The sequence below is a fragment of the Gopherus flavomarginatus genome, chromosome 2 (assembly GCF_025201925.1).
Source record: "Gopherus flavomarginatus isolate rGopFla2 chromosome 2, rGopFla2.mat.asm, whole genome shotgun sequence".
Classification (NCBI taxonomy): Eukaryota; Metazoa; Chordata; order Testudines; family Testudinidae; genus Gopherus; species Gopherus flavomarginatus.
Genome location: NC_066618.1, coordinates 89631133 through 89653973, shown reverse-complemented (window position 1 = coordinate 89653973; position 22841 = coordinate 89631133). Strand labels below are relative to the sequence as shown.

The following is a 22841-nucleotide window of genomic DNA, read 5'->3' as shown; positions in this document are numbered from 1 at the left end:
TCTAAACAAATACTTTGCCTCAGTCTTTAATGAGGCAAAAGAGAAGCATAGGTATAATGGTAGGATGACAAATGGGAATGAGGATATGGAGGTAGATATTACCACATCCAAGGAAGAAACCAAACTCGAACAGCTTAATGGGACGAAATCAGGGGGCCCAGATAATATTCATCTGAGAATATTAAAGGAACTGGCACATGAAATTGCAAGCCCATTAGCAAGAATTTTTAATGAATCTGTAAACTCAGGGATTGTACTGAATGACTGGAGAATTGCTAACACAGTTCCTATCTTTAAGAAAGGGCAAAAAAGTGATCTGGGTAACTATAGGCCTGTTAGTTTGACATCTGTAGTATGCAAGGTCTTGGAAAAAATTTTGAAGGAGAAAGTAGTCAAGGACATTGAGGTCAATGGTACTTGGGACAAAATACAACATGGTTTTATAAAAGGTAAATGGTGCCAAACCAACCTGATCTCCTTCTTTAAGAAGTTAACAGATTTTTTAGACAAAGAAAATGCAGTGGATCTAATTTACCTCGATTTCAGTAAGGCATTTGATATGCTTCCACATAGGGAATTATTAGCTAAATTGGAAAAGATGGGGATCAATATGAAAACTGAAAGGTGGACAAGGAACTGGTTAAAGGGAAGACTACAATGGGTCGTACTGAAAGGTGAACTGTCAGGCTGGAGGGAGGTTACTAGAGGAGTTCCTCAGGGATCGGTTTTGGGACCAAGCTTATTTAATGTTTTTATTACTGACCTTGGCACAAAAAGTGGGAATGTGCTAATAAAGTTTGCGGATGACACAAAGCTGGGAGGTATTGCTAACACAGAGAAAGACCAGGATGTCACACAGGAAAATCTGGATGATGTTGTAAACTGGAGTAATAGTAATAGGATGAAAGTTAATAGTGAAAAGTGCAAGGTCATGCATTTAGGGATTAATAACAAGAAGTATTGTTATAATCTGGGAGTAACAGAGGAGGAGAAGGACCTTGGAGTATTGGTTGATCACAGGATGACCATGAGCTGCCAATGTGATATGGCTGTGAAAAAAGCTAATGTGGTCTTGGGATGCATCAGGCGAGGTATTTCCAGTAAAGATAAGGAGGTGTTAGTACCATTATACAAGGCACTGGTGAGACCTCATCTGGAATACTGTGTGCAGTTCTGGTTTCCCATGTTTAAGAAGGATGAATTCAAACTGGAACAAGTACAGAGAAGGGCTACGGGGATGGTCCGAGAAGTGGAAAACCTGTCATATGAAAGGAGACTCAAAGAGCTTGACTTGTTTAGCCTAACCAAAAGAAGGCTGAGGGGAGAAATGATTGTTCTCTCCAAATATATCAGAGGAATAAATATCAAGGAGGGAGAGGAATTATTTAAGATCAGTACCAATGTGGACACAAGAACAAATGGATATAAACTGCCCATCAGGAAGTTTAGACTTGAAATTAAATGAAGGTTTCTAACCATCAGAGGAGTGAAGTTCTGGAACAGCCTTCCAAGGGGAGTAGTGGAGGCAAAAGACATATCTGGCTTCAAGACTAAGCTTGATAAGTTTATGGAGGGGATGGTATAATGGGATAGCCTAATTTTGGCAAATAATTTGTCTTTGACTACTAGCAGTAAATATGCCCAATGGCTTGTGATGGGATGTTAGTTGGGGTGGGATATGAGTTATTACAGAGAGTTCTTTCCAGGGTGTCTGGCTGTTGAGTCTTGCTCACATGCTCAGGGTTTAGCTGATCACCATATTTGGGGTCAGGAAGGAATTTTCCTCCAGGGCAGATTGGCAGAAGCCCTGTGGGGTGGGGGGGGTCGCCTTTTTCTGCAGCGTGGGGCACAGGTCACTTGCTGGAAGGTTCTCTGCACCCTGAAGTCTTTAAACCATGATTTGAGGACTTCAATAGCTCAGACACAGGTTTGATACAGGAGTGGGTGGGTGGGTGAGATTCTGTGGCCTGCGTTGTGCAGGAGGTCAGACTAGATGATCATAATGGTCCCTTCTGACCTTAAAGTCTGTGATTCTATGAACTGCCCATACGAGAAAACATACTCTTGGCTAGAACTTGAACTGTGCTCTGCATTTCCTGCAAGGAATCCAAAGACTTTTTTCAGAGCTCACATTAGCAGCCCTTAGAGGTCTCCTGGGGTCAAGTGGGTAGAAAATGCAGGTACCTGGCCAAGAAGCAGTCTCCAGGTAGCAGGATCACAATAGTTGGGGAGAAAAGCAGGCCAGCCAATTGCACTAACTGCTCACCACCTTCCAGACACACCAGAGACCTGTTTCAGGGTACTAGGGTCCAGTGTCCTTCTCTCTAGCACTGAAGCCCATCACCAATCTCTAGAGGAATAACTGGATGCAGCTGGAAATTTCACACAATCAGTTGGACTTGTAAGATTTTTGCCATTCTCTGAAGAGCAGCTCATGAGATTTTATTGCTACTGAATGCAAAGCCTTGTTATGCTTGGACAAAGCACGCAAGATCTTTTTATAGGGGAAAAGGCAATACGCCACATTTATTGAGAATACAGCAATTAACATACCCTTAGCCCAGTCCAGATCTGCAGATCACCTCCTCCACATATCTCTAAAGTTTCTGCTAGCCTTCAACCTTTTTCTTACAAATCAAGCTGCTCTGCAAGACAGCACACACCCCACTCACAAATGATCTAAAGCAATGGTTCTCTACCTTTCCAGACTATTACCCCTGAGGGAATTCTGCACCAAAAAATTAAATGTTCCATACACAATATTTTAAAATTCTGCATATTTTATTTGTCAAAATAACACAATATATTCATACCATTTTCAATTATTTGCTGAAAAGTATTTTGAAATCAATTACCAAAATAATTGAAAATGGTGTGATTATATTGTTGTGTTTCTGTGTTATTTTGATAATTAAAATATACAGAACTTTAAAGAACTTTAATTTTTTTAAATTTTTCAGTGCAGAATTCTCTCAAGAGTACCAGGGGTCTGTGAGACACACTTTGGTGTGGGCAGCTTGGTAGGCGGTCTGGGTGCAGGGGGGAATCTGCATGCACAGTGGCTGGTTGCAGGGTTCTGGGTCCAGGGGGAATGGGACTCTGCAATGTGGGGTGGGGGTGAGGTGAAGATGGTTAAGGCTCTGTAGAGGGGAGTGGACTTGGTGAGGTGGGGGGTCAGGGTGCAGCTGGTTGGGGCTCAGTGGGATGTGGGTCCAGGTATGGGGGGCTCCTGATATGGAGGGGGCTTGGTGGGGGTGATTCCAGATGTGTGGGTGTGGGGAGGGGGACACTGTATAGGGATCTGCTCCCCCTGCTGCCCAGCCCCTGTGCATCCACCCCCCTTAACCATACCCCCCGCCCACTCAGCCTCACACAGCCCCTGGACCCAGACACCCCTCCCTCCCCCCATGGTGCAAAGCTTCCTACAGCAAGGGGAAGTTTCTGGGGCTTGATCTGACCCAGCCCCAGCTGCTCCGTGCAGGGGAGGGGGAACTCTGTCTCCCTCCTCATCCGTACCCCACCCCAGCTGAGTTGGGACTAATGTCCATCCCCAGACCACCCTTCCCCCAGTGATTTACCTCTCTACCTGACTGCCTGAACAGACACATCTGAGTTGCCAGGAGGGGTGAGTGAGCGAGTACTGGGATAGTTTCACTTTGCTTTCCCACAGAAACCATTTTCTTCAAGGAAGCAAAGGGATTCTGCGGCGGGTAGAGGAACATTTTTCTGCTGAGCCACAGTTGTGCAGAACTTCCCCAGGAGTAACTACTGTACCCCTTTCAGGAGTCTCAAGCCTGAACCCTGTCACCCGGGGCTGAAGTATGTAATTTAGCTTTGCGGGGTCTGCTATGGTGTGGGGCCCCAGGCAAATGCGCTGCTTGCTATTGCCTAATGCTGGCCCTGCACTTGTGAACCCCCTAAATCCATCCTGTGACCTCCCTGGGGGTCGAGAACCACAGATCTAGATGAGTTGACATGCCCCATGGCAGACCTCTGCATACCCCTGTTGAGAACCACTGCTCTAAAGACACTGGAACAGTGAAGGGGCAAAATCAAGAAAGACTAACCTCTGGAAAAGTGACATTTAAAAAAAAAAATACATTTAAGATAAATGAGTTCCAGCTCCGTGTCCTCTTAATCTAAGCCTAATCATTTTAACCAAGGAAATCTGCAACTAATTACAGAATGTACAGTATATAGAACCTTAAAACCTCAAGACCTAAGAAATCATAAGTTGCTGTAAAATTTTTAAGTAAGAGCACAGACCCCTCTGGAAAAATTTACATGAAAATTTAAAGAAATGTCAGAATCCAATCCAAAACACATTCTCCAAAAATACAAATGTTATACACAGATCTTTAATTAGTAAGATCCTATAAGAAGACATTTGAAAACCATGATGCATCCTTTGCTCACAGAAAGGTGAAGCTGTAGCTCTTGAATGGTCTACACTGTCTATTAAACTCCATCTTTTTCATACTTTTTCTTACATGGTGTCTAAGTCAATGGCATGCAGCTTCCATATCCTCAGCTAGGCTCTACATGCTTCTGCATACCAAAAGTGAGGTGAAATCAGTAAAGAAAGGGGGAAAAAATGAGAGAGAGAGTCCTGTCTCCAACAATGTTATGTTGGAGTCTACACTAGCACTTGTGTCGGCAAAACTTTTGTCACTCAAGGTGTGAAAAAGACATCCCCCTGGGCAATATGCGTTTTGCCAGCATAAGTGTTCATGTGCACAGTGCTATGTCATTGGGAGATGCTCTCTCGCAACATAGCTACCACCATTCCTTGAATTGGTTTTATTATGACAACAGGAGAGCTCTCCCCTGACAACATAATGTGGCTACACGAGCGTTTTTACAGCAGCACAGCTGTATCAGTGCCGCTGTAAGCTTGTAAGTATAGACATGCCTTTAGACTTCCTGCTCGGAGTGCCCCCTATTCAGAGGTCAACTCACACAGGACCTTGGACTGGGACGTGGTGGAATGGGAGGCCTTGGTTCCTGGGCCCCTCCTACCTGAAAGACTAAGGCTCCTGGACCAGAGAAACAAGGAGCCACCACAAAAGTTGTTTTTAAAAATTAAAAGCAGAAAAAAATTCAAAATGACAAATAAAATGCAAGAATCAGTATTAATTTCATAAAGGAATAACAAAAAAATGTTAATTTTCCACTGTGTTTTCATATTGTAAGCTGACCAAATGTACACACAAGAGTGATTCATGAACACTAACAATATGGTATTCAAATTTTATTTAACCACCACAATTCACCACTCCTTAATTTTATAAGGAAGATATTAAATACCACAAGCAAATATAGTTGGTACCAGTTCTTACATGTACTGCAAAATAATCTAATAAAAAACCCTGTAACTGAAAAACCTTTTAAAAGATTAACTGGATTCAGAAAATGTGATAGAAAACAGCCAGAAAAAAAGCCCCCAAAGGTAATTTTTAAAGCGTAAAAAATAATATTTAGCTTATAATAGCAATAAGGACTTTGGCACAGAGCATTTCCTGGGGATTAATTAACTTTAAGTCAATCCAGAGCCAAATCCCTCCAAGTCAATTATTAATCTCCAGGAAATGCCTTTTAGAGCCACATTCATTACTTCAGCTCCTTCATCTACAGAATCCTGAACTCAAGACACGTTAACAGGTTTTGCACAGCAACAATTGAGGACATAGTCAATCCCTGAAACAGTGCAGGGAGAGAGTACAGTACGTTATTAAAACTGCATAAACTAATAGCAATGTTGAAGTCTAAATATATAATCCATTACTTATTGAATTGGTATCTTAAAACAGGTTTGATTTTTTTAAAATAGAAGCTTAGCAGTTCTCTTGTAAGGCTTTATATTTAAGAGGTGCTGCCCTGTTTTATGGAAGAGCTTTGTAGCACAGACTCTCTTTTCCCATTGCTAAGTGGAAATTATCCAATTACTATTCTGCAGATGGTTGTAGTCAAATTCATACACAGGTTTCCTGCACTCCTCCCACAGTAAGTTTGCTCTGCAAAACTTCTGTGGACCAGTAATCAGCCTGGTTTAAAACTTCACACAGCTTGGTTGTTATGGGTCTGTTGACGTTACTGAGAGAATGCTGCTTACTCACAAATATCAATTCAGAATCAAGCACTGGAACAAAACAAACCTAACACCCTATTTGAATGGACTTATGTTTTGAAACTTTCATCTGTATGCTTCACTCCTCCATGCATTATGAAATGTCACAAGAAGTGTTTTCTCGCGCTCTTGCTCTTTTCTGTACTGAAAGAACATTACCAGCCTTAAGCAACATTGTCAGCCTGTCAGAAACCTCCTTTATGTCCAAGACAAGCATACTAAGCTCTGATAACATGAATTTACCTGGATCCTGTTTGAATCCTTTTAGAAAGTGAAAGGTTACTGCAGAGGGATGGGAAAGGAAAGAAAAGAGTTGTGCATTACTTAATTTCCAAGAAAAACGAAGGCACCTTTGAGGGCATTTCTTTTTACTCTCAAAGGAAGGGAGAAGAGTCTGAGTAACACAGAACAGAGGAGGGAGAAAGAAAGAAACATTCTGGGGCCAAGCAGAGTGAAGTTTCTCTAGTCAGGAAGTTCAAGACAGCATCATCAATGCCCTGGTGCACCGGAATAAAACAAAAGGAAAGCAAATCATTTACAGCATTCTGAATAACACTAGCCCCTGGCTTTTTCCACTTGCACCTCAAAGTTCACTTTTGCACTCAATATAGGTAACTGGGTGAATGTTAAGGGCTAGTGATATAAAAGAAGACAGACTAGATGATTTGATTCTTCCTTCTCACCTTAAACTCCATGAATCTATATTTCTGAAAGCTCTTTGCAATATTCAGAACATCTTTGCATGGTGTACCCTGGTTCTTCAGCCCTTATGCAGGCAAAACACCCACTGACTTCGGAGATTTGCTTGCAAAAGGACTGTGGGAGCATGCCCTATGTTAATAAAAAAAAAATTAAAGGAGGGGGAATCAGTTTTATTTATAGATCCTATTAACACCACAGGAGATATTTGAGCAAGTAGATGAAAGCAAACAATTACCATCAGTTCCTGCCATAGAGCAGTGATATACAATGTGCCACAGGGCAAGCACCACTTAAACAAATATAGGGTTACAGTTCTATTGGAATTTCGGTTCAGGATGCCATTTATCTCCTGGCACCATCTTGAGCTGCCTGTCTTAAAAGTGAGGAAAAGAAACTCCTAAGAGAGCGGAACTGACCTTTTGGAGCAAAGGCTGATAAACTTCTAGATTCAAGTTACAAGTAAAACAAGCGAAGAACCAACTGCCTGGTGCTATAAAGAATAAGTCATTGAAAGCTGACTGTTCCTTAATGGCCTCTAGAAAGGTCATTAAGCTGGGTTTAATTTGGTATTTAAACTGCACTCCTAAAAGAGACAGGGGACATGTTTTGTTCCAAAAGGTTTGTCACTCTGAATGCTATTATATTATTGCTAAAACTCAGTGTTAAAAGCAGTGCCAGCTAAGAGTAGAACCAGGAATTTAAATTGAGGGGAGAGGGAGATACTACTTAAGCATTTTGCAAAATAAATGTATATTTGCTCACAAAAGAAAAAGCTGTAATGATCTTAGTTCATCCTCTTCCTTTCACTATAACCATTTCTGTGTCTTTACAGGCCTATTATTACATTTGAAGACCCATGAAATGTATAACCTTAAAGCTATCTAAGCCTCCCATACTGAACTTAGGCTGTTTACAAAACACTTAATGAATGGGGTATTGGGAGAAGAGACCTAGAAAAACATTGTTTAATCAATGCAAAAAGAAGAATTAGAAATGGAAGTAAATTGCTCCCCACAAAGACATGGCAGAATAATCTGTCCCCTGGAGGACTGACTATGTAAAGACAACTGTGATCCAGTGCAACGAGCTTATAATACACTGAGAACTACTCTCTTCCGTAGATATGCACTGGATTCAATGTTACATGTCAGCACTGGCCAATGGGAGGAAAACATTTTTCTAAAAGTAATGGAAAAAATATATATAGGTGAAATTCATCTCTGTGTACGGGGCCAGAGATAGCCTATACTCTACTTAAATCCCAGTTAAGCGGAGTTTAAATTTCAGATTAAACTCAGATATAAAAAGTAACAAATCTTTACACTGGGCATTTATTAAATCATTTTTAAGAGGATACATAGAATCAGGACTACAGAGAGCTTTTCTAATGGCAGCGATCTACTATTTGTATATATTTTGGGTGAAGTTAACTAAAAATAAGATGTAAATGAGAAGTGGTGGTTTAAAAGAAAAGAATTTGTAGAATTAAACCTGGTGGCACACCCATGGAAAAAAAATAATGGGTGCTCAGGACTCTCCAGCCACCTGCTGATCAGCTGTTTGGCAGGCGGGAGGCGCTGGGGGGAGGGGTGGAGTGGGGGAAAGAAGAGGCGGAACAAGGGCGGTGTGCGATAGGATAGGTGGCGGAATGGGGGTGGAGCATTCACCCAGAAAAAGTGAAAGTCAGTGCTTGTGCCTGGTGGTTAGGGTGACCAGACAGCAAGTGTGAAAAATCAGGACAGTGAGTGGGGAGTAATAGGCACCTATATAAGAAAACCCCAAATATTGGGACTGTCCCTATAATATTGGGACATCTGGTCACCCTACTGGTGGTTTAAAGTTTGATAAACTGGAGATTTGCATTTGATAACCAACAGTTGTGTCTTTAAGCAACAGATACTCTACTTTCACTTCAGCCTCTGGCTAATAAGTGTATGATAAATCTGAAGCCCCCAGAACTGTTCTCTGGTTAATGCTAAGGAAAGGATTTCTCTCTTTCCCTCACTCCAGATTACTCCCCCACTTTCCTTTATCCAAATCTCCCCTTCTTATGCCCTCCTCCCTCAAGAATAACTCTCATTCCTTGCTTTTGCTGCTCAGTTTTTCCCAAACAGCAGCAGGGTGGAATTGACCTGATTCCTGTCAGTTTAAGTGCTGCCTACATAGTGTGACTAGCAGCCATGAAACAGACCAGAGTAAACCTAGGAAATTAACACGAGAACATTTCCACCAATACTGACATAATTTGATTTACCAATCTCTGCCTCCTTTTCGTGTTCTCATTCCACACATCTGTGAGCAATAAAATTTACTGCCACTAATGTTGATCGAGAGAGAATTTCAGTGTTCGCAGCAGAAATGTTTGGGCTCAGTGTGAAAACCTGCTCTCTCACACCCATACACAGCTGTAAAGCTGTCTGCTCTCATGTATCAGAGAGCCAGGCTTCCTGAGTTCTAGTCCTTATTCTACTGCTTACACATTAGGGTAGCTTTGAACAAGCTCTTTAACCCCTCTGGGCCTCAGTTCTCCCATCTGCAAAATAACTTTCACAGAGAGGTGGTGTGAGGTTGTAATGAGTTAATGTGCTTCCACACACTTGGAGGAAAGATGTTATGGCAGTGCATAATATAGCTGATGTAAGGTAGGAAAGTCAGCTGTAGCTAATAAAGGGTTGCATCAAATTACTTCTCTGTAGGAGAAGGGGGGGCTGTAGGAAAGAGAAGAGGAGAAAGATGGATGAAATGGAGGGGGGGAGGGAGTATCTAGTCTTGTGGTCAAGGCACTGGAGTAGGACTCAGGAGATCTGAGTTAAATTCCCACGGTACTGCCATAGATATTGTGTGACCTTGAGCAAGTCACTTAATCTCTGTGCCTCACTTCTCCATCTACAAAATGGGGATAATCATGCTTCCTTTCACCCACCCTATGCGATGTCCATTTAGATTGTAATTCTTCCAGATGGGAGCTGTCTTTTATTGTGCATGGGCACTGCCCAGCACAAGGCAGGCCTGGATCTCCGGTGGGGCCTCCAGGTGCCACCGTAATAAAAATGAATAATAAGCATGAGTCACTATTCCATTGCACAGGTTTCTCTGAGTGATTACAGATGTCCTTCACACCTTACTCAGGATTTAGGAGCAAAGACTTCAATCTAGTCCTTAGAGAGTGAACACTTGGAGGCAGCAGAGTTATTTATGAAGGGCCATGCTATGCATCCTTGTGGGACTGTATAAATAATAATATCCTTATGTGTAACCATGAGATCCGAGATAAAAGATGCTATAAATACATTAGGTATTATCTTGAGTGATAATTTCCTGTTTTCGAATGGGCTATTGCTAAATGATTGCTTGTCTCTGAAATTTCAGTATAGGTGGGATTGGAAGCTCCAACTATTATTAAGGTAGCCTGCCTTTTCTCATTATAAGACCCAGTTTTCAGTTGCTTATAACTTAGCTAAACTTTAATTGTTTGGACTGAAATCTTACATGCCAGGTGTCTGCCTTATAGTGTATGTCTGCACAGCATTGTAAGCCTGGGCTTGAGCCTAAGCTCAACTCTAACGCCCCTTGCCTCCACATACCAATTGTGCTAACCTAGGGCTCAGACCTAGGATCTCAGGATGCTGCAGAGCTGACCAGCCCTACTGTTTTCCTGTGTGCACATGGCTCCAACTTGACTTGGGTCCCGGAAGTCCTGTGGATGTATCCCAGAGCTCCTGACACAGGAGCCGTTCTGCAGGCAGCCAGCACAGTGACTGGAAGCACTGTTAATGCCTAGCCAAATGCACTTCTCCTTCATGCTCCGGCCCCTCGCTGCTGTGTAGTGCTTGCACAGAACAGAGAGCAAACCTGACAGGTGTGAGGGCAGCTCCCAGCTGCCAGCATGTTAGGGATCATCCGTCCTTTGGCCGTGCTGAGCAGGGAGCTCTGCCGTTCCTTTCCCTACAAGGCAGCTGCTTCTTCCTGCTCTATTCTCTGTCCCTTGCTCCTGGACTCCCCTGCCCTCCCTGGGGCTGTGTGCACAGAGGCACCCAGGCACTGTGATGGCAGTGAGTGGGAGCCAGCCCCCAAACTCCTCCTCTCCCTTCCAGGGATCCCTTATCCCTGCCTCCTGGTCTGCCACAGGGGTGGAGATAAGGGATCCCCAGGGGGCGCTGGAGCACACTGCACCCCACGTCCTAGGGATGCATTTTACTAGAGGCAGCTGGGCTGGTGGGTGTGGGGGGTGTTCCTCTGAAACCTGCATTTTATGTCAAACTTCTAAACAGACAAAAATAAATAAAAAACCAACCAACCAAAAACACTTTAATTGAACCTTCCAGTTTAAAATTTCAGAATTGCAAAGTTTCATTTCAATCGTTTGACAGCCCTGGAGACTCATGTCCTAATTATCCTCAGAACAGGTGCACATGGGCAATGTCCTGCCAATGTAACTCAGCCTAGAGGTGGTGAGCCCAGGTCCCAGATTAGATGGCTGAATCCTTTTGGCTGAAATTTTCCTACAATATTCAGTTTGAGACAGATAGCTAGAATGAAAAATTTCAGCCTAAATGGTTAAAATTCAGCAAAGCTATAAGCAACTGAAACTAGGGTTTTATCACGAGAAGGATCAGACAACCTTAACAGGAAGTGATATAGAGATGAATTTTAAAGAGTGTGTGTGTGTGTGTGTGTGTGTGTGTAATATCTATTATTAGCAGTTATATAATATCTATGCAACTTTATATTTTTATTTTATTTGTTTTGCATACTGTGACTACAGTCTATGTTTGAACATATTCCATATTATAAGAAAAAGTGTGCGTCAAGTGATCAGCAATGCTGACAATCAGTGTTGAGTCTGTTTAGTAATGGTGAGAAGCAACAGGTTCGAGATGCAGTAAAATAATAAGTGAGTGTACAGGCTTGAAAAGCCTACCCCTTATAGTAGCCTCTGCCTAATGTGTCTCCTAATTAAAAGGGCTGACTGTCAGAAGCTATGGAAAGAAAACTTTGGGCTTTCATCCATGGCACGGAGGACAACTGGCTGTAGAGCAAAAAGGAAAAAACAGACAGGGGAATAAATAAGGTCTTTTCAATATCAGTCAGTGTCCCCTTTTTCACACCATGAGAAGCAACAGTAGCTCTGCCAAGTAATGTCACTGTCATGGCCCATGCACGTGGTTTTTTCTTCCACAAGAAAAAAAGGCAGCAACAATAACACATTTGTTTAAGTAAATGTTACTTTAATAATTACAGTGTTAGGCCAACATTTTCCTTAAGCCATAATCTTAGGCGTTCTGTCTCAATGTCCCTTATACACCAATTATGTTTTGTCTAAGAAGATGGCTTTTTTAAAGTCTCAAACTATTGTCCTCTCACTTGTAGTTATGACCACCATATGTAAGTTCATTGTATTTAAATCTACGAGGCATTACTCTGGAGACACATTGAAAACACACTGGAGAGACACTTAACAGTACATCAAGAAGAATATCAGAGGCAGATTATTAAAGCCCATCATTGCTAGCCATGTTTTTTTATCCTAAAATTCCCCTCTGCTGAGAAAGAATATCATGTAGTTGGTTCCTCTCCACTTGGGTGATATTCATTAAACCGCAGTTGTTGCTAAAAGTTTCTGTGCAATAGACTCTTTCACTCAAAAACGGCTCCACTAGGGGGATTCTTGTGAGTCGTCATTTTTATTTGGTATTTTAGGTCTGGATTTTTGCCTGGGCAATTTTCAACCAGGAACAAAATATGTATTTTTTAAAAAGAATTACAATGTGTACTGAGTATAGATGTCAGAAGATGGGAGTGGACCATGGAATTTGTGATTAAGAATATTTCAGACAAATTATATCCACAGAGGTAAGTGAGTAAGTAACACTGGTACTGATGCAATTTCTGCACAGCTATAATCCAGTTCCCATCTGGATAAACTATGAGGCCAAAAGCAGAGTATTTTATCCTAATGAGAGAGCTAAGTGAGACTGCTGTAGAGTAAAACTGCGCAACAGCACTCCTGTCACTCTATCATTTTTAAATGAAACTCCACAAAGTAGTTAGTTGTTGAGAGAGAGAGAGAGAGAACACAAACTACAGGCGCCTCAAAAAAGAGCAGAGGTTACACTGCAAGCAGTATAGCAAAGGGATTTTGAAAATGTAAAACTATACGCTCACTTGATCTGGAGCACATTTTCTTAACAATTGCTAATTTATATTAGAAAGATTCACTAAAGAATGGGATAAACTTTAAAGCAATCTCTCATTTGCTTCCAGAAATTACTTCCTCACATCTACCTCCGGACTGTGTTAGACATAGGTGCAAGCTAAAGCATCGATAGCAACAGACTATCATCTTTAGCTTGTTCGCAGACAGTACTTGCCAAAAGGAACAAATGAGGTGCGTCTAGTGGTCTAATTAGCTGATCTGTAGAAGACATTCAACCCTAGCTACAGAACGAAACCATATAACTGTTCAAAGCACATATATTGAGTCCTAGTCCTGTTCCCACTGAAGTCAATGGAAACACTCTAATGGCAGCCAGGACAATTCCTAGAAATCTACATGCAAAACTCCCATTAACATCACAGTGTGTACTGGCAACTGTCATTTCTGTGTGTTTAGTCAAAGAACTACAGCATACATGTAATGTACATTGTCTGACATGGCGCAATACAGAACTATTGCTCTGCAGTTTGTAAAAGTACCTGAAAATAGGAAATAATGCTCAAAACTGAAGGCTAAGAGAATTACTGTCCATTAGAAGTGTTTCCCCACCTCCCCATCCTAGAGTAGAAGAGTTTTCCTTATAACCAAAAACTATCCATCTTTAAAATATATGGGAGAAATCCTGGCCCCATGACTTCAATGGGGCCAGGATTTCACCCATATCTTTTTGCCCCACCTGTGCTGTAGCTTTTAACTTCTCTGTGTTAGCTCAGCGTGATGTGACCAACAAGCAATAGCAGAGCTTCAGCAAAGGGAACAATTGGGAAAGCCATTTGAGATAAAAGTAAATGATAAAAATTCCCCTTATATTTTACAGTGTCTGCTCTTCACAATTTCTTTAACACGTGTTTCTGCCATTCGGAACCATCTCTGGCACAACTCTATTTTAAAAGATTATTTAAATTATTATTTTTAAAGAACTTAGTTCCTATATCAGATTATGCCCATGAGAAAAAGGCGTAAATCTAAACATGGAGAACTCAAAGCTCAGACTCTTTGTTTTCAATCCCATACATTCTACTGTGAACTCTAAAGCAACCAACCTCTTTCCAAATAACCATCTTTCTTTTTCATTCCCATAGCCATCTCAGCACCAGCAACACATCAGTCCAAAACGATGTGTAGAAATACAAAATCCATCAACACCACCGATTAAACTCACAAATCAAATAGCTTAAGAAAAGACCTAAGATAAGTGGGTACAACCTCATGGAGTTCCTTGGAGATGTGGCTATTTAACAATGGGTCTTAATTTGTCCCCAGATCCATTAGGTATGTTAGCAGTAATATTACAAAGCCTCAGGGAGATTGTCCTTTCTTACCTTTTGCCACATTTTGATAAAGAAGAGCTCCCTGGAAAAGTTGAAGAACACGTTGGTATCATAGGCATCATCCCCAATGTTAGAGATGGAGATATTAAGTGAAATGTTCTTTACTGCTCCCAATGCCAGATAGGGGGTTTTGTCATCAACACTGTAATCAGAAGTGAGAACACAAGTTAGTGCCTTGCAACTCACTCACTTTCTTCCTTCCACCTTCAATTGTTTGAGACCAAGATCAATATTAAAATGCGTATCTCATATGAGATGTGTACATAATGGTACCAGCATAGTAATGTCTGAATTCTAACCCTGGTGCTGACACTGGTCATCTTGCTGGCCCTATGCAAGTCACTTAACCCCTTTTTGTAAAACTGAGATTTTAACCTACTGTATCATGACAGAGCTATTGTGAGGATTAGATAGTTATGGCTTATACAGTGGTTTGACAATAAAGTGCTATATAGGGGCTAAGTATTGTTATAGTAATATTCAAAGATAAATGCTCTTCTGTTTTGTTTCCTAAAAATGGAAAGTTATTTTAACATAATAGTAACTTTCTGAAAATCCTCTTATTTTGAACTTCTCTGCTGGAAAGGACAAAACTAAAGAGGGCTAGTCAACATCTAGAAATCAACTATATGCTGAAAAGAAATGTTAAGACGTTATAACCATCCACCAAATAATAATTAGACTGGAAGTTCTTTGGGGCGGGGATTATTTTTTTGGTCTGTGTTTGTAAGAATGAGCAGGATGTGGGGCTCCTAGGTGCTAACACAATGCAAATACATACATATCAATCTATCCTAAATCTGTCTTTCCCAACACACTTGTAATACATCTCTCTCACATACACACACACGCCCTCACTAGGTATTTGCAGTACATTTAGGCATTCTGGCTAGTCTAGAACCAGAAAAGTTCCTAAATAAGCGTAAGATAAAGTGCTAATAGACCCAAAAACATAGCACTAGGGGTTAAATGGAGATAATTGAGTGAAGTAAAAGGTTGTACGTTGAATGTAAGTTAGAAAATAAACAGAGGTAACAAAGCAGCCTAATCACCACCAATCTGGATTTGATCATTAGTGTAAAAGGAATCCAGTTCCACTTAGCCCTGGTCTACTCTTAAAATGTAGGTCAACATAGCTACATGGCTCAGGGGTATGAAACATCCACACTCTTTAGTGATGTAGCTAGGCTGATTTAACCCCAGCATAAAGACAGTTAAGTCGACTGAAGAATGCTTCCGTCAACCTAGCTCTTGTTGCTAGGTAGACGGTGTACCTACAGCGACAGAAAAACCCCTTCCATCGGCACAGGCTGTCACACTACAGGATTATGCCTTCGTAGCTACAATGCTGTAGCTATGCTGCTATAGTCCCCGTAGTGTAGCCATACCTTCAGTCACCATGCAAAAGATGGAGGATGTCACTGGGAAGGAGTTGTGTGGTGGCTCAGAAAAGAGCCTTCTAGTGGCATGTCAGAGGAAAGCAACAGTAAGGAATTTCAGATGAGGTGCAAGCAGCAAAGTCAAAAACATCCTTTAATTACCATTAATTAAACATGAACCCACACCATGGCAGGTATCACCAACACCCGCAGCAGCATGCGCACACACACACGGTATCGTTGGGAAGTCTATGGTCTGACCAAGCAGCTTTTCAACACTGAAAATAGTTTAAATGAAAGGAACTCATATGGAGTCTACTAGGATTTCTACCAGGGAATCACTGTGCCTGGGACTTACATGGGTCTTATGTTTGCACGTTCTGCTTTACTCAATCCCAACTCAGAATGAAACCCTCGAAAACTACTAAATTTACATGAGTGGACTTATCTAATGCAATTTTGTGTCTTCACTTCTGACTTTAACCCACCTCTGTTTAAGAGTCCAATCCTTTCAATGTACTACAAAGAGCCCACATGCTGACCTCAAGTTGATTTCCACGTACAACCATCTTATAGGAACAGAATCTCCTGATAAATGGTACTGAAGTGGTAACACAAGCTAACATGAGAAAAGACTCTCTATGCTTCACACATCTGCAGCTAAAGAAGATTCTAGAATCTAGTATCCATAGTTATATCACAAGTTCCCCAAAGTGATTTGGGGAACTTGTGATGGAGCAGTAAATTTGGGGTAAAATATTCTAGACACTTTCTTTAAAGTTGATCCTTATGAATTCATCATTGTAAATTCTGCAGGACTTTTCCACAAAATAAAGAGGTATTTCTTAGTGCATTTATCTTCTTAGCCCACTTTATTTATAATCTTTATTTGCTCACCACATTCTAAAATTAAGGTCCATATTTCAAATGACAGCTTCTCACTGTTTCGGTACAAACTGCAAAAACTGTGCCTGCATTGTTATGGCTGCAGTTAATTGCAGGCACAAATCCCACCACTGAGATGGCTAAGTAACAGATCTGCAGGTACATAACCTTCTAAATGGTATGATTTGCTCTCACAATTATGGATGCAAACAAATGAAGGTGCAATTTTTGGAAAATTGCATTCACACAGAAGGGAGCCCTGGCTGGGATCTCACTAAAAATTTGAATCTAAAATGTCAAAACAATTAGAGTCAAATCTTGCAATTTTTACGTCAATATAAAGCTCCCACTGAAGTCAATGGGACTTCTGCCCAAGTAGGCATTGAATTCAAGAGGCCAAATGCTGCAATCTTAAACATTTATGATTGAAAAGCAAACAAATTGTCCTACCAAGACATAAATGGCAAACTACTAGAATCATCTAGTAATTACAAGTACACAGAAAAAAAATCATTAATGTGAATTATTTCCCAGTAAGTTCAAAATCACAGTATTTGCATACACTTAAAAAAACTAGATTAACAGCTTGCAGGCTAAGATCCTTTAGTAAAATCTAGATGTATGTGTTGCTTTAGCAAGTGATGAAAACTAATAAAGGATTCAAGTGAAGGACATGCTAGCTGCAATGCTCTCTAATCATTAATATCTAGAAGTTGCCATTATCTGAAAGGGAGAATGGTTAGGCCTGACTGTATATCCTATCAACAACTTACTTTTATTTCTGCTCATGCAAACAATAGAAAAAATTTCCTCTGATTTTGTAGCATTTACAGATTAAACACAGTCACAATCAAAGAATGCAGTCATTTAATACTGAATAGTAGAACAGTTGTTCAGAATGATTATTTAATAAAAAATTAAAGACACGGGCAGTAACAATAAATAAGTACTGCACATCAGTATAATGTTACTACTTTCCATGGTGCCATTATCAGTTATAGTGAGTTATATCTGAAGGAAGGCATTTGTGGCAATGTTAAATTAGCCACAAATCTTTTACAATATACTCCTCTATAGAAGAGGAAAACCTGATTTTTAAGAGAACACTAATTGATCACTGATTACAGCACCAACATCAAATTCACAGACTTACTGAACATCGTGAAAACCCCCAGTGGTTCGAAGCTGACAGGAATTCAGATCTTCATCAGAAATGCAACAGAAGATTGTGTTTAAGAGTCTTTTTAAGAGACTAGTTTCCTGAATCATTACATTTGAGTACATCTGGAATGAATCAGGTACACTTTCAGCAAGAAATGGATTAAGAAAAAGACTCTGTCTATTGGCAGGGGAGCTCCCAAACCCTGTTTACTGCTCTGGGGAATGATGTCATTGAGCATGGAATGCCTGCTGTGATGTATGAACTGTACTACCAATATGATGCCATCCTTCTCCAGCATCTGCTGAACATTAAACAGGCTAGCTGCCGAATCAAAATATGTCAGTAAAGCTGTGTTGTCACCCTATGGAAACAAGAAAACAAAAGAAGCCATTCTTCATTACGACAACCTAAGACAAACAATCTAAGGAACAAAAATCAAACGGCCTTTGTTTTATTTTTCATTAAACGAAAAATTTTTAAGTGGCTAATCTTTTTCTCCAGGTACGTGGATCAAGTCAAGGCAGATCAAATAAAAATAAGAAAGCATAGATCTAAACCTAAAAATCAGGGAGCAATCACTAAGCAAATTTTAAAACAGTAGAATAGAATAGAATAGAATAACACAACACAGTATGTATAAGTGGAGAGCTGAGTGAAAGTTGTGTGAAAGACTATATAGCTATAGGCATATTATATATGCACCCACGCACACACAATAAATATATAATTATGTCAGTTTCTGCAGAGGAAAAGGGAGTGGGCCTGATACTCAGAGGTGCTGAATACCTGTAGACCCACTGATTAATAGAGGATGGGATGTGTGATGTCAGCCCTTCGGAAAAAATCAGGCTCCAACCTTTTTCTAGAGTTCAGGTTTAGATTAACTAAAACTTTCCCCTGATTCTTAATTTATTGGCTCTAGCACAAAGTATAAAAAGGAAATATTTTCCTTTTCCCCCCTAAAGTTATTGACAAAAGGAAACAAGTCTAAAATGTCAGGACATGACTGGTGTCTCTTTTAACCTGCTCTCATCTTCTGTCCCAGTCCCTGATCCCCTTTGCATTGCCTTCACACAGTTATGCTGCAGTCATCTGAGAAAGAAAGACTGGAAGGGATAGAGCTACCAGAAAAGATCTACAACTTTCATTCCCGCACACCCCAAGATGATGCTGCTTTAGTTACTGTGCACCTGGGGAGACATAATCTACATTCCAAAAAAGGCAAGCCTGGACTCATTCCTCCAATTTCCTTTAGTAGTCAGTAAAAAAAACACATATTGTACTTAACCTCCGTAACCTTTGCAGATTACTCACAAGGCAGGGAAGGAATGGAACAGGACTTTCTCCTACCCTATTGGTCTGGGTCACCATCTCCCCCTTTGATATTCCAAGTCTTGTATGCCTCACCCAGTGGAAGCTGTAGTGCAGACAGGATCAACTGAACAGGATCAGACAACACATGCCTAAACCCATCTGAGTCCTAACTTCTATGGGTGGAGCTGCATCAATGGAGAATTAAAGGGCCCATTTTTCTAATGCAGAGAAGGCATAGGTGAGTAAATAGCATTTGTCCTGCAACAGACAAAAAGCAGAGTGCTTCCAAGCATGCAATGCCACCGTTCAGCCTCATTCATAACAAGGCATGGAATATTAACTACAGCTGTAGGAAATGATTGTAACAAACCCCCCAACTATGCAAAATTCACCCCGTTTGGGATTTTGTTACCAACTCTAAACTCAGACAAGACTCTCTCTAGAGAGATTTGCAAAGCTTTTGGGCAAACCACAGCCAACTTATGGTTTTGCAGTGAAAGCTGACGAAACACGTCGCTTCACCTGGCTTTGACAGGAAAACACATGAAGATCGGCAGTTTAGATTGTGTTTGATTTGGGGGAAATTGCAAAGCTTAGGAGTAGCAGACTCATAAATCCAAACCAAAAAAAAAATTAAAAAAAAATGTTCACACAAACCCACATGAAGCAAAACCAGTGGATGTTGCATAGCTCTGATATTGCCCATTTCATTCCCACAAGCACTCATGGTAACTTCTCACAGTCCAAAAGTCAAGCTGGACTATACTGGGGTGTCTGCTTGGAGGAGCTACTGATTGGTCTTTTAACATACTTTGTGGGGGGGGGGCAAAATTCTGCTGTCTCCTCAGCAGTCCCCCACCCAGCGGGATCTGCTCCAGAAAGGAAGAAGACAGCACTTGGAGACTTTGATCTACAGCCTCTGTGGACCATACAGCTCTGCAGGACTTCCTGTGTCCCAGGGCAGAGGGCTTCAGTGTGCAGGATATCCTAGGGAAGATTGGTGGCTAGCTGATTATAAAACCATTCTCCAGATGAAGGAGCACCACTTTTTGCATGGGGGCTATATTACTACAGTTGCATGACAAGGAAGAGGAGAGGGGGATTCTTTACTCCCCTGGTCTCTGTGGAAAGAATCCTGTCACACCAGTTAGTTAGTCTGTACACACACTGGGGTCCAGGATTAGGTCACAGAAAAAGTCTGATCCAATTTTTCCTTCTTTTCTATGGCCACATTTTTTTAAAAAACAAGAACACAGTTTAATGGTCCAGGAGAAGGAAGGCACAAAAGATTACATACTGTCTGGCTGACAGCCCTGCTCATTACTGGGGGATTGCAACAAAGGAGAGGTTACTGTTGTGGGATTAAGGAAAATGATTACAGCTAGTAACTGTGTTCTCAACCCTTCTCTGGGAATGCCAAATAGATCCTCTTTCTCAAATTCAGTTTCCTCAAATAAATCTTACATCATCCCAACTGACATGCCAGTGTTCAGCAACATACACTTTCAATTGTTTACATTTTAAATTACATGTGCAATGTATGAGCAAATCCATGTGAAAGATGCCGTGTCCCCCTCCCCCCACCCCCGCTCTAGTTACACTCTTCAAAAAACAGGTAACTTTCTTATATTACTACTTATTTCTACAGAGCCACAGATTAGTGTAAGCCTTTACAGGCAGAAATAAAATGCTAAAGGGGGCCTGATTCTTATCTCACTCATGCTGGCTTAACATCAGTGGGATTCTCTTGATTTCCATGGAGTTACTGCTGATTAAGAACAGGGTAAGTGAAAGGAGAATTAGGCACAACATCCCTGTCGAATCTATAATCAAAAGCCCTGATTCTGTGCACACGTCCAGGAGTAACTTTATTCTCATAAGCAGGCTCACTGAAGTCAATGGAATTGCACATGCGAGTTAAATTTTTCACATGTATGGGTGTGTGCAGGATCAGGCCCTAAAATGAGAACAGAGATAGAGGAAACTGATCACAGATAGCAGTAAATAAGAGGATGGAATAATTACTCCCACTGAACAGGAGGTAGGTGCTACATGCAATATGAATCCCATACTGGTTACTTTAAAAAAAAAAAGCTGCTTATTATTATTTTAAAAGGTCAAAGGAATGAGTTATGTTGCAATGGTAGATTAGCATAGATAGGATTAGTAAAAGTACTGTAATTCATTTTGAGGAGAAATTTAGTACTTTGTGCCATGACATTTCTATGGATTAAATCTTTAACAATGACTGCATGCAATACACATTTCCTGAGGAAAATGAATCTTTTAGCAACTGAAATCTGACAAAACAGGTTGGATTTTGTTTTCTCTTCCTGGAATGCAGGAGCAAAATATGGAATCAATTAGTGTGCTCGGAGGAGCACAGAAGAGGGAAAAGGGGACAAAAAGTCCTGTACACCAGTCATTTATAGATCACAACCAATGGGTATTTAACCAGGGAGGAAAACTCATAAAAATGTACGGAAGTCATTGAACAGGGAATGTGTGACACAGTAGCAGGTGATTTATGTCAAGAATAAAATATGCCAAATTAAGATATTTTTAACTGAGAACTGAATCATTATGGAACTCAGCACATACAACATTATCTCCAGCAACTCCTCTGTTTCAAGCGTTTTGCTACTCTCAGCAAACAAGGCAACTCAATGGCTGATCTGTAGAGCTGTTCAGCTTTATTGGATTTTGTAAACTGCAATAAAAAAGAACATTTGTCTAGCTTCTGTTAATTTGTGCAGTATCTGTTGAGCTTAGATTTCTCAATGGCAGCTAAAATACATGAGAATATTGCAGTAGTTAAACCTTCTCTTTGGTTAGGCTGACATAATTGGTTATTAAACCAAGAAACAGTACTCTGCCTTACAACCTCTTTGGTGAATGGGCTACCAATGCAGAGGTGTCCATGAAGAATGCAGGGTTTTATATTAGTTCAGTAGTCACTTCAAAAGGGAACTAGACACATATCTTGAAAGCCCTGCTGCAATCAAACTTTCAGTACAGTCATATTCCAGTGGACATAGCCTGGTGATTATTACAGAACAAAGTTGCCTTAAGTCTCATTTGTACACAGTCCCTGACTGGAAGAGAACAGCCCGTTGCAAAGAGAGAGTAGGAATCCATATTCTTTTATTGTGACTGGATTTTTGAGCTCTGTAATCACTCATTACTCGTTGGTTCCATTACCATCTGGAGTGCTTCAATCATTGTATGCTCAGCAGGCACAGGACTGGCCATTGCAATAGATGTTTTCACATGTGATAGATTTATGATGCTCTGAGTGCCACTGGCCAGATGGAAACCAAGGAACTATTCCTTCATCCCAATGCACACTCAACAATGGAAAACATTCAGCTAGTTCCCTAAGATGATGCTTCCACTGCAACTTACATTATGTTCTGATTAATCACTGGCTCTGCTGGTAGTCCTTTCCGGAAACTGCAAATCAGATCCTTGATGTGATGCAACAAAATTATCCATAAACACAATATGCACCTCACTAGCAACAGATTATAGCTAAGAATAGAGCTAGACTAAGAATAAAAAGCCTGCTTCTTTGAAACAATGAGCTATGAATATTTAGCTACCTATATACTACATGATATTTGAAATGTACTGCGTGCACAAGTACAAAAATATTATGGTAGGCATTTTCATTTTATTCCTTATGTTCCAGCAAACTGCTTTGGAATGACAGTCAGTTATTCTA

The 22841-nt window shown here is 40.7% G+C and overlaps 1 protein-coding gene across 1 annotated transcript in view; it reads right to left on the bottom strand.

The window, feature by feature from the left end:
• ITGA9 (integrin subunit alpha 9) overlaps positions 1–22841 on the bottom strand; it is a 291817-nt gene that overhangs the window by 100586 nt on the left and 168390 nt on the right. The window contains exon 18 of the mRNA XM_050938116.1: positions 14369–14519. Coding sequence (XP_050794073.1) covers positions 14369–14519 — 151 coding nt within the window. The remainder of the gene's footprint in view (positions 1–14368; positions 14520–22841) is intronic.